Source organism: Grampus griseus (genome assembly GCF_964374135.1).
Source record: "Grampus griseus genome assembly, chromosome: 16".
NCBI lineage: Eukaryota > Metazoa > Chordata > Mammalia > Artiodactyla > Delphinidae > Grampus > Grampus griseus.
In genome coordinates this window covers 75,982,443-75,996,184 of record NC_139010.1, presented here as the reverse complement: position 1 = coordinate 75,996,184, position 13,742 = coordinate 75,982,443, and the positions used below count along the sequence as shown (strand labels likewise).

Sequence of the window (13,742 nt, the reverse complement as noted above, 5' to 3'; positions counted from 1 at the left end):
TAATATAATATTAGCTTAACCCATCCAAGAAAATAAGAGTTGTCTCCATTTGTTTAGATCATCTTCTCTGAATACACATTTTTGGCAAGAAAATACACAGGATTAATGATTTCAATTCAAGCTAAAGAAAAATATTCATCACATATATACATACCTAAATAAACTGTTTACTTCTTAAATTGTAACTTACCAAAGCAGTTATTGCAGGGAAGTTTTTGGACATTTCTCTAAGAATGGTACAGGTCCTAACATCCCATAACTCCAGGGGTTTATCTTTGAATACAACTGCCAAATACTGTCTAAAATAAACAAAATTACTAAATAAACCTCTTTTTGCAAAATTTTCACAAGCAGTACAAATAAAAAGTTCAGTAAATCAGAAAACTCAGATGACACATTCTAAACAAAGAGAATTTAAACTAACCTTTAGCCCTCATGATTAACAGTCCTAAGAAGGTAAAGCTCTAAAATGACCTGTGAGAGCCACATAGCCATAAGTAGGCAAGGAGCCCAGCTCAGAATGATGAGAAAAGGCATGAGTTCACATCCTGGTGCCACATATTACAATAACCCTCCTGAGGCTCAATTTTCTCATCAACACATGAAAATACCACTACTTACATCAATGGATTGATTGGGATGCAGGTTACGGTAAAAATTAAATGAAAAAGTAAGTAAAGTTTCTATCATGCCCACAGTGAGGAAATGTGACAGAGTAGGAAGATCCCTGTAGCGCAGTGTTATCAAAGGACTCCCACTTGATAATTATGTGACCTCAGACAAACCATGTGACCTTTTGAGTTTTATTCTGCTTATCTTTAAAATGGCAACACCTGTCTTACATACCTCACTAAATACTGTAAGGATAAAAATAAACAAAAACGACCAGCACACATGAAAGACTTTTATAAACCGTGATGGATTATACAAATGCAAAATGTTACATTTTTTATTATATCTAATATAAAAACAAGGCGTGTATGTAAATAACTAATATAAAAGAGAATCTGGTAAATGCTATAAAGATTCACTATGAAAGTTGAGATTAATTTTGACAATAGGAAAATGGCATTCTAGGCAGAGTTACAAGTGTGATAAATGGCAAAAGGAAAGGACACAGGGTGTTTGGGGGAACATGCTGTTTGAAATGCAAAGTATGTGAGAGCAATCATCATGAGAAAGAAGGCTAAAATGTGAATTTTGGATTCACATTATAAGATCCTTAAGACACCCTAAAATGCAATGCTAGTATGTGCAGAGATTCATCCTGCAGAGAAGAGCAGATCACTGAGTTCTGAAGCAGTGGTGATAATGTGATCAGTTGTTTAAGATGTATTAATTTAGTAGGCTTGTGTAGAGTCAAGACTGACTGGAAATAGAAGAGACTGGAGTCCAAACAGTTTGAGCAATTCTCAAACTTCTTAGTCCCAGGACTCCTTTACATTTAAAAGAATTATTGAGGCTCTTCTCCAAAGAACTTTTGTTCTTATGTGGGTTATACTAACTGATATTTTGCATATGAGAAATTAAACCTAATATAATTATAAACTATATTAATTCACTCAAAATGAAAAAAAGAGAAAATAACTACCAAGATGGTAGATGAAAACATATGCCATATTGGTAATTACATTAAATATGAATAATTTAAACAATGCAATTAGAAGCAAAGATTATCAGATCAAACAGTAAAACAAGTCCCTATTATATGCTCTCTGTAAGAAATCAACTTTAAAGACAGAGATAAGTTACAAATAGGAGGAAGGAAAAAGATATACCATACAAACACTAATCAAAAGAAAGCTAGAGTGGCTATACTAATCAGACAAATCGGACAAACTTCTGAACAAAGAATATTAACAATGATAAAGAAGTCAATGAATCAAAAGGGTATGATACACATGGAGTCAATGAAACAGAAAACAGAAAACCACAGAGAAAAATCAAAGAAAGCATAGAAGTTTCTTTGAAAAAATTAATAAAATTGACATAATTTACTGATTATCAGAAATGAAAGAGACATTACTCAGATCACACAGCCATTAAAAGAATAAGGGAATTATTATGAACAAGCTTATATCAATAAATTCAACAACTTCAATGAAATGAATGGACAGATTACTTGAAAGACACCAACTACCAAAGCGCACTGAAAGTAATATATATATATAACCTGAATAGTTTGGCATCTATGAAAGATGAATTTATATTTAAAAACTTTACTGCAAAAAAAATTCTAGGCCCAGATGGGTTCCTCAGTGAATTCGCCCTATTTAAGGAAGAAATAATATTAATTCTACACAAACTCGCCTAGAAAAAAGAAGAGGAGGAAATATTTCACAAAGCATTTTACAAGGCCATTACCCTGATTCCAAAACCAGTCAAGGATATTACACGAAAACTAGACCAATATCCTTCATGAACTCAGATGCAAAAATCCCTAATAAAGTATCAGTAAATCAAACCCAACAATATATCAAAATATTAGCAAATCAAATCCACTAATATATCATGACCAAGCGGAGTTTATTCCAGGAATGTCAAGTTTAACATCTGAGAAATCAAGCAATATAATTCACCATATTAAGCCAACTTAAAGAACAAAACAAAAACACACCAAATGATGATGTCCATAAATGCAGAAAAAGCATATGACAAAATTCAACACCTACTCAATGATACAGAGTTTCAGCAAACTAGGAACAAAAAACTTCCTGAACCTGATAAAGGGCATCTACATGTATCTACAACAATATCTTTCTAGATATGTCTCCTCAGGCAAGGGAAAGAAAAGCAAAAATAAACAAATGGGATTACATCAAAATAAAAAGCTTCTGTACAGCAAAGGGAACAATAAATAAAACAAAAAAGACAACCTACCAAATGGGAGAAGATATTTGCAAATGATATATCCAATAAGGGGTTAATATCCAAAAATATACAAAGAACTCATACAACTCCCCAACAAAAAGACAAACAACCTGATTAAAAACTGGGCAGAGGAGGTGAACAGACTTTTTCCCAAAGACATACAGATGGCACGTGAAAAGATGTTCAACATCACTAATTACTTGGAAATGCAAATCAAAACCATAATGAGATATCACTTCACACCTGTCAGAATGGCTATTATCAAAAAGATAAGAAGTAAGTATTGGTGAGGACGTGGAGTAAAGGGAACCCTCAGTTGGTGGAAATGTAAATTGGTGCAACCACTATGGAAGACAGTATGAAGATTCCTAAAAAAATTAATAATAGAACTACCATATGATCCAGTTATCCCACTTCTGGGTATTTATCCAAAGAATACAAAAACACTAATCTGAAAAGATACCTGCATCTCCCATGTTCATCATCACATTAATTGCAATAGCCAAGATACAGAATCAACTTAAGTGCCCATCAACAGAGGAATGGATAAAGAAGATGTGGTATATATATATATAAAACAATGGAATATTATTTATCCATAAAAAGAATATCCTGCCATTTGCAACAATGTGAATGGACCATAAGGGTATTATGCTAAGTGAAATAAGTCAGAGGAAGACAAATACCATGTGATTTTACTCATATGTGGAATATAAAAAAATAAACAAATTAAAAAAACAAACCAAACCAAATAAAAATAAACAAGTAGATACAGAGAACAGAGTAGTGGTTACCAGAGGGAAAGAGGTAGGAAAGAGGGCAAAATGGGTAAAGAAGGTCAAATGTATGGTGACCGATGGAAAATAAATTTTTGGTGGTGAGCACACTGTAGGGTACACAGAAGTATAAATATAGTGTTGTACACATGAAACTTACATAATGTTATAAATAAATATTACCTCAGTAAAAAATTAACTATTTCAGTATATAAATAATAATTGAAAATCGAAATAAAAAAAGAAAAAACACCACTTATAATAGCATCAAAGAAAAAGCAAAAAATAATTCACAAATGATGTGTAAGACCTATAAGCTGGAAACTACACAATATTATTGAAAGAAATTAAAGAACTAAATAAGTGGAGAGATCCACCACGTTCACGAATCACAAAACTCGGTAGACGTCAATTCCTCCCCATGTTGATCCATGGATGCAATGCAATGAAAATCAAAATTCTAGGAAGCTTTGTGGTAAAACTGATAAGTTGAGTCTAAAGTTTATATGGAAATGCAAAGAGCCTCAAAAAGCTAAAGCAATTTTAAAAACAATTTCAGAGTGCTTACTCCTTTCTTTGTTCTTTTGATTAGTTTTCATTCAGTCTCTGTTGTCAATAATCCTGCTTTACATTTATTTTCCCTTGGAACAAAAAACTCAGAAACTTACTGGAATTAGATCTAAATTACAAATAAGGAAAAGGAATTCTTTTACTCAGTAAACCCAAACTGAGGTGGAAGCTGAAATAAGAATTTCACCAGATAACAAATAACATTTCTTAGTGAGTGACAGGCATTTATATCAACATAGCTATAGTGGAACACAATGGGGTTACTGGTCTTACCAATCTAATGAAATGTTAAGGTTCAGATAAATTACCTTGTCTTTTTAGAAGTGGAGAATTAAAAGCAATAGCAACTTAATTTTGCGATTAAAATATTTTCTTTGATATGGCTGCACATCACGGTTTGCTATCACTAAGAAATTCTATATGCATGCATGCATACTCTCACTTTCTTAAAGATAAAAAAATCCTTGAGATTACCTTGTGAGAAGACCAGAGAATTTTTTTTTAGGATGACACTTACTTCAAATGAGATACTTTAATCATTTCGATGGGCGATTCATCATTACCTCGTTCACCACGAAAAGCAATGCTCCTACCTTTAATTGCAAATATTAAAAGGTAAAAAAGCACATAAAACATGTAAGAAACTAAAAGCTGTACCAATGTAATTTGATCAGTGCTACCCTCTATTCCTGTTCCCTCTTCCATTTGCTTCTAAGCTGTTTCTAACAATCTAAATTCAAAAGTATTCTCAAGTATTCAAAACTATTACAAGTTAAAGACCAACAGTATATTACTTACATTCAAATATCTACTTTATAAAAAGATATTTTCTTTTTTTATAGAATTTCTTGAAGTCCTTCTGTGGTTTCTTTCAAATAATTTACCAATTTCTAAAGTTTTAATGAATCTATGGTAAAGCAACTGCTTACTGTAAAAACTACTGGTACATTGAAGGTAATATATTTTCATGTTTACAAATACTAATTAGTGGAGAAAACACTCTTTGAACAGGTATTTAAGATTTCTTGTCCCATGTGCAAAATACTTAACTACAATATTTTGACATGTTCCTATCAAAAGGTCTCTATAAACTGAAACTGGGGAATATTAAGAATTAGTTAATAGCCAAAGAAGCTAAATGGTTTTCTATAACTTAAAAAATGCAAGTTCTACTTTATGTTTGAACAAATATACATATTTTTTGGCTGCATTGGGTCTTTGTTGCTGTGCATGGGCTTTCTCTAGTTGTGACGAGCGGGGGCTGCTCTTCATTGTGGTGTGTGGGCTCTCATTGTGGTGGCTTCTCTTGTTGCAGAGCATGGGCTCTAGGCGCACGGGCTCAGTTGTGGCACACGGGCCCTAGAGCGTGCAGGCTTCAGTAGTTGCGGCGCGTGGTCTCAGTAGTTGTGGTGCGCAGGCTCAGTAGTTGTGGCTCAAGGGCTTAGTTGTTCCACGGCATGTGAGATCTTCCCGGCCCAGGGAGCGAACCCGTTTGCCCTGCATTAGTAGGTGGATTCTTAACCACTGTGCCACCAGGGAAGTCCCTGAACAAATATATTTTAATATCTTTTCCTAGATTTCTATTACATTAAACAAAAGAGAGAACATACTCAATTCAAAGACAAGTGGATGCCTATATGCCTCCCTGCTCTTCAATGCCATCAAACAGAAGTTCACTATTATTATTCGCCAAACACCCTACATCCTTTCCTGGCTCTGCTAGTCGGCTGCCCTCCTTAGAAGACAAGGCTGTAAAAGTCTATAATCTATGAATTTAAATGTCCCACCTAAAAAGTCAGTAACTATTACTTAGAAATTTGTTCCTCAAAAATAAATCTGTGAAAGACAGATTTTAAGTTATCTAACAGTCCTAGACCTGAGCTGATTGGAAAAAACTGAACAGGCATTTTTTTAGTGAATGATACTACAGAACAGCATTTCATCCCTGGGCTACCATGTACCTACAGTGACCAGTGCCAGTTTATTGGCAACTCAGGAATGTAGGGATAGGGGTCACCAGGCAGGTCATTTCCAATTAGACTAGAGCAACACTGGACTAAAGTGGGGCTAATTCTTTGAGGTTTAGTAACATACTCTGATAAGTAAGAACAACTATAAATTAGAAATATATATTGAGAATACAAGGAAGCAACCATATATATGATTTATTATACACACAGGTAACTTATTGGTTAAAACTATCTACATATATTCATATTGCTAAGCCATTTAAAAAAAAACTCCCCACAATTTTGTAAAAAAAAAAAAAAACTTTGAAATCATTCCATGTGCTATATATAAAATAATATAAAACCTTCACCTTACTCTATTTTCAAGTTCGTATTTTGAAACTCACTGGGCTATAGGTTTTTAACAATTGTGAACAGGTTACTTTACTGGAATATTTCCTATTGTAAAGTCTTTAAACTCCGAAATTAAGTTTTCCTATTTAGCCAGCCAGAGATTAGCAAAAGTTTTAAATTTAAGCATTTAAAAAGAATCCTTATTTATAAGATTTTTAAGGGTTTCACGCAAAGGCCAAAATTTTTAAAAGAGAATCTAATAAAGTGTAACTACAAAGATTGATTTTAAAGCTGTACTTCTGGTTATCTACAACAATGTACTTGAAAGTACAACTGATACCATATTGATGAACCTGTCCATTCAGGCTAATGGTACTCCATTTACCATGCACTTGTGTTAACATAATTTGCATACAATGATGAGTCTTTTCTAAGGCAATTATTATAGAACAACCAAAAAATGAATATATAAACATAGAATATATAAAAATGAATATATAAATGAGAAAAAATTCCAAGGTGAAAGAAAGTACTTTGGAACATGTTTTATAAATAGCAACATCTTTGATCAATATGATGGTACCATTTTAAATATCGTAATAGTCTAAATACACAGACCTGTTGGAAGATCAACCAGCTGAAGTTCGTTCCTCACTAATCCCATGTTGTTTGGTGTTGAGGTAGAAAAAGAAAGAAAACCAGTTAAACTCGTCCATTCAATACCCCTATAATGAGAAATTAAACAAAGATTAATCTAATATTCTTTTTTTGTCTGAAAAATTTATTTGAAAAATAAGTTTTTTCTATGACCTAAATTTTATTATACAAGTTAATTAAGGAATTATATTAATATGACATTTATTTGAGGCTATATTATCATACATTTCCAACATACATAAAATTATTTCTAATAAAACTTTATCTCCAGATCCAATAAAAAGACAGGTTATCAGAATTCATAGCACTAAAACAGCTATTAACATCTGGCAAAGGAGTCACATCACAGTATTTGCCAAGAATTCCACTGTTTAAAAACAAGTGGTACAGAAATATTTTGAGCAGACTGCTTAAAGTTGAGCACACGTAGGAACTTTATTAAATTTTATCAAAATTCTTAGTTGGTTAGGAAGCAGAAATTCCTGAAGCAAACAATACAAACTGAGCTCTTAGATTTGGAAGTGGATGAATGTTCCAAACAGTATGTCAATTAGAGAAAAGCATAAAAGAAAAATCAGACAAGTATGACAAGACAGTAACCTATCAACCTAATGTCCTGGGAGTCCCCTTTATTTGGGACTGATAGTAGGTGAGTCCATGTTTTTTTCCCACTAACATAACTGGCTTCACCATCAATGGAAAATGGGGGGACCCAGGACAAGCGAATTCATCAGAGTCACAAAAAGAAGTGAGAAACACTACTATTACCCTGCATTGCTTACAAGGTAACAGAGCTGACTGGGAGGCAAGTCTAAACCTCTCTTCTATATGCAGTTGCTCATCAGCATTTACAGGACAACCATTTTTAACAATGACATAATGTCTATGGCTGCTTTCACGATACAATGGCAGGGCTGAGTAATTGTGACAGAAATTTTATGGCCTACAAAGCTTAAAATATTTGCCATCTGCCCTTTACAGAAAATGTTTGCTGACCTCTGATCTAGTTTTTCCACTTCTACTCCAATTTGAATGCTCTTGCTAGATTTAGCATTAATACTGCTCTGAACATGTCTCTCACCTGCCCAAGAAAAGGTATCAATACAATGGCTCCTGCATCAAATCCAAACTCTTCTGTGTGACTTCCAAAGCCATTCGGCATGAAACTTACCTCTCAATCATCTGAACCTTGTGTTAAAAAGGTTCAGATGTTAAAAACCTTGCTATTTTAACTAGAGTAGCTTTTCCTCACTGACCCCTGTGTACCCACCTACTTGTCTTTTCTCAGAGGAGCAAAGATAATCCCAAGAGAACTGAAAGTAATATTTGCAACAGCAGGGAATTACTGTAGTTATCAATTTATAACTCTTCAAATGTAAAGTTGTGCTGAAACACTCAGATTAGGCTGCTAAAAACGGAGAACTCTTGAGAACTTCCATGACTGGAACGACCCCTCTCCTTCCCTGTTCAAATACTATCTAGTATCAAGTCCCAGCTCCAGCACTTACTAGCTCTGTGCTCCTCTACCTCTCAGTTTCCTCATCTGCTGTGCAGGAGTAATAACACTGAGTGCATAGAGAAGGCCTGGCACAGAGTAAGCACTGTATGTATTCATAATCACCATCAATAATTACTCTTACTTCAAGATCTAACTCAAGCCCTATTTTCTTCACTAGGCCTCCTCATTTACTATACTCAAACTGCACCTATAGAGACTACAATATAAGTTGGTTAATTATTCACTGGAAAAGTCAATTTCTCTTGTTTCTCTTTCTTTCCCCTAACACATAGTACTCATTAATTTTTCTACTGAGAGTGAACAAAAGGAGACAAGAATCATTTTGAACTTCTGTTCTCTAAATAAGTCTGGTAGCTTCAATCAGATCCGTTTACCCACAGAAACCTTAAGATATACTTTCCAAGTCTTGCTGCTGGCAATCTGAACTACTTATACTCCAGTATAGTAATGCCACTACCTCTGGACAGTAAAAATTTCAGTCCTCCCACTTTTCATTTATTATTTTTAAAAATACATCTGTTAGGTACCCCATATATGCCGGTGCCTGTGCTATTAAGTACTCAGTACATGCTAGCGAGTTTGCTAGGCTAGGGAATACAGCTGTGAATGAGATGGAGGTAACTGTTGTCCTTCAGGAGCCTACAATCTAGCAGAAAAGAGACATTATACAAGTGCATCTGGTATTATCTATCTCAAAAGAGAACAGTGCTGAGTTCAACAGGACCTTGTAAGAGTCACATGGAATCTGGTCTCAGGGGCCAGGCTGGGCTTCCTGGGGAAACGTTAAAGCTGAGACTCAAAGGGCAAATAGGGTTTTGCCTGAAAGCCTCAACAGCTTTCAGTGGAAACGACAGTGCGACTGATGGAGAAGCACTGCAGTAGACTGTAGTCTCTTAGAAGGCAGGTACTATGCCCTGTCTCTCTAAGCACGTGACAGGCACTCAGCAAATTCCGTTAGATTAAAAGAATGATGTCCAAAAAAAGTCTACCATGCCTCCTTATGTTTCTAAGTGCCGTACATATTCAGAGAAGTGCTTTCCCCCCAGTTTACAGGATGTCCCAGTGTTCAGGATATAGCAGAACATGGGTGGTTGCTTATTTATAATCGAGCACCACAAGTGTGCTGCCTTTGAGCAGATTCCAGCAGCAGCCTGTACATCTGACTCCTACTGATCAACTAAAGAAAATAAAAATCGAGTTGGACTTCAAAGTGTATTAGATAAGGAGGGGATTATTTCTCAAAAGAAAAGAATGAAAACTCTTGTCAAACACAGCTGAGCACAACACTGCTCCCAGGATTAGAAAACCATTGTCTAGGTTTAACCACACACTGAGCTCTATAAAAACTCTTAAGAACAGCAGCTCATTTTCTGACTCAGTCTAAGTTTGTTTTGTAGCATTCCTTGCTACTGAACAATTGTAACCTTAGAATCTACCAATAGGGATTCAGTGTTCTGACTCCTATGGATTCCCAAGTTGGGCCTGTTCACCTGCATTGGGGATGCTACCTTAGTTACTTCTCAACACTGGGTGGCTGGGGGGAGCAAACACTTTCTGAAAGGTCTTGAAGTCCTACCGTTATATGAAACTAACATCGGCAAATGTACAGACAGACAAAATAGAGATCATTTTACTTTCCACAAATCACTCAATGTGCTCAAAGCAATACTGAGTCAATCAGTGTTTTGATACCCATATAAACTACTGTTTTAACAATTTTTGACACTGAAAATAGTATTGGGCTATATTATTGTAATTTTAGCCTACTGGACAAAGACACCAACTAATAATATAAGAACTCTAATAATCTAAGAAAACCTATATGTACCACTCTACATTATTTAGTTCTAGGTATCTTCCACTGGATTATAAGCTTCCCAGGTTTTGTCTGTTTACAGGCATACAGAAGAGGCTCAATATATATTTCATATTTGTAAAGCATAACTGGTTAAAACATCATAGCTTTCAAAAAACGCATAGATGCAACTATCTGTAGTTAGGCAGTACCAGGCCATATGTATGCTAAAGACTGAAGTACTTAAGATGAAGTGGTTTTTAAAAACACTTTTAGTACTAAGTAGAAAAACAACTTTCAAAAGCTGGTCTTTAATTTGCATATGAGTATCTAGAACATATTCGGTTTACTGCTAATAAGTTCAGCAATTTTTATAGCACCTCTGTGAAATTTTCATAATGGCTTTTAATTGTAATACTATAATTGCATTAATTGAAACACAAAGACAGCAGTATTTTAGCATCCTCTTGGGCACCATCTCTGGATGTACAATGTGAATTATCTTCAAAATGGCAATTAAGAGGGAAAATTTATATTTAAAAAAAATGGAGCATACTTGCGTGATTGTTCACAACGCTAGCCTGACTGAGTAGCATGCCCCTTAGAGTTATTCGGTACCCCAAGTAACACATTATAAATAATTTTGGTGTCAATAACAAATATTATCATAACATGTGTAAGTCATGTATTTAGTGACATCTATGACCTGAACAATCCAGGATAACAATCTTACTTACAGCAAATAGCTCACTGATTAACTAGCTATCTTGTCTTTATTAAAGATTACATACTGTGGTGATCATTTCACAATATATACAAGTATTGAATTATTACACTGTACATCTGAAACTAATATGTTATATCTCAACTGTACCTCAATATAAATAAATAAACAAACAAATAAATAAATAAGATTTCAGTGTTCCGAAAAAAATGACAATGTGCTTGATTTTCCAGAAGCATGTACCAAATTCCTGGCATTAATCCCGGCTTAGTCAACACTTTTATCTTATTGCCAAAATGTTCCCAACTAATCTATGTGAATTTTTTAGCTGGAGATTTAGCACATGTATCCTAAGAGCTCAGTTCTGAAGCCTGAAACGCCTGGATTGAATTCCATGTACCTTTTCATGACTCCACAATACTCAGTTCTTCTTCTGTAAATTGGGAATAATAATAGTGCCTACTGCATAGAGTTGTAGTGAGGATTCAAGGAAACAATGCCTGAAAAGTATTAACACTTAACATAATCCTTAGAACAAATACTGATTAAATGGTGAGTTTTGATTGATTGGTGTTTGCCATAAAAGGGAACACTGCAAACAAAAGCCAGGGGTGAAAGGAAATGTCAAGAGAAGCAACGCAGACAGGAAAGAAAGGAAGAGAGAAGGTATCAGTGGCAGCAGGGACTACTGGAAGGAGAGAGAAAAGATGAACAACAACCTGGAACGATCCAAGCAGTTACCTGTGTCTCTGCACCCCAAAAGCCTAACACTTTTGAAGACATTAATCCTCCATGTAGATATATTTAGGGAGATACTGTAGGGGCACAGCATAAGGTGGCGATAAACAGTCACTCAGGCTGTACCAAAAAATCATGCACTTGAAAGAATAAGGCAACATAAACTCTTCAGAAACTTCCATCACAATCAGAAGTTGTGATACTTCAAGGGTTGACCCTTCCCCATTTAGAAAACACATTTATTCTGAATAATGTGCACACTAAGGGTTCACTAAGAATTTTAACGTACACATGAGAACTATAACTATAATATAATGTACGGAAGTGAGAAATGGCCTTTCGGATACATCTGTTCCAACATCATCAAAAAATACTGGAAGATTAATAAATTTATATTATATATGTGTAACTTTACAATCCATCATTGCCAGGGCAAAGAAAGGAATATAGTCATGTGATCAGCAAGATAATGCTATGGAGCAGGTATGTATGTACTTTATTTTTATTTATTTTTAAAAAATTTTTATTGGAGTGGCATGTATGTACTTTAAAACAGAAAGCAAGAGTCATCCTTCTGTTCTGTTAGCCTTCCCTCAGATACCTCTGCATACAGAGAACTCATAAAATAGATCACATCTCAAAATGAAAGAATAAATGAGATTAATTAACAATTTAAATGACCTTATTCAAAATTTTCACGAGCAGTCCTACTGAGGGATCTTTACAGAAAAGGAAAACAAACTATATAAACAGGAACAAGGGAACAGAGTGATATCCAGTGAGAAAATAGCCTTGGCCTTAGGAGAAATAAATAAGATGCAGAAATAAAGTGAGAAAAAAATTCTCCACTGCATAATGTTCTCTACAAAGTAAACAATTAGTACTCATCCTTAATGAACATAGCCATTAGTTGGACATGAATATGCATTACTTAAAGTTTTCCGTCAAATAATCACCACTGCAGAGTATTCAGTGTAGAAAAGTCCACAAGAACTTTTTTCTGGTATTACATATGTTTATAATCTCAATATCCCAATGACAGACTCACTTGACTTCACACGAGTGGATGCTTAACTCCTTGTGCAGCAGCCCACTGGTGAGATGGTACACCAGGACAGAACCGTTACTTGTACCTATTAAAATGACATAGTAGAGGAGAATTAATCTAGTGGAAGCTCCAAATCTAACAAAAGTCTTTTCTCAAGATTTCAATTATTTTACAACATCTATATTTTATAAAAGGAACCCAAGCTAGGTGTGAAGAAAGAGTAAACTTCTCTGTCTTCCCTCTCATCAAAAATGGGCTTAGGGCTTCCCTGGTGGCACAGTGGTTGAGAGTCCACCTGCCGATGAAGGGGACGCGGGTTCGTGCCCCGGTCCGGGAAGATCCCACATGCCGCGGAGCGGCTGGGCCCGTGAGCCACGGCCGCTGAGCCTGTGCGTCTGGAGCCTGTGCTCCGCAACGGGAGAGGCCAGAACAGTGAGAGGCCCGTGTACCGCAAAAAAAAAAAAAAAGGGCTTAATCTCATGTGCTCTGTAATCTTACCTAAATCCAGGGACAGATTTTCAAAGACTTCACAACCTAATTCAATACACACAAAATCTGAAGATGCACCTTCTTAAGCTTTTTGAATGTTTATTATAACTGATCCTCAAAAAGGCAACCTAGCAGAACTCATTAACCAGATTTCTCTAGTTTTCTTTACAAAGATTTTGGTTTTGTTCTGTCTTTAACATTAAATACATCATAAAGTAAAGCGAAGTACAGTGGTTCACTGTGGATTTTACA

General features: G+C 35.1%; 1 protein-coding gene across 1 annotated transcript in view; it reads right to left on the bottom strand.

The window, feature by feature from the left end:
* WDR11 (WD repeat domain 11) overlaps window positions 1-13,742 on the bottom strand; it is a 54,442-nt gene that overhangs the window by 19,533 nt on the left and 21,167 nt on the right. The window contains exons 11-14 of the mRNA XM_082673257.1: window positions 13,002-13,086; window positions 7,139-7,245; window positions 4,735-4,810; window positions 191-299 (exon numbers count right to left, since the gene is read on the bottom strand). Of these exons, the coding sequence (XP_082529383.1) occupies window positions 191-299; window positions 4,735-4,810; window positions 7,139-7,245; window positions 13,002-13,086 (377 nt within the window). The remainder of the gene's footprint in view (window positions 1-190; window positions 300-4,734; window positions 4,811-7,138; window positions 7,246-13,001; window positions 13,087-13,742) is intronic.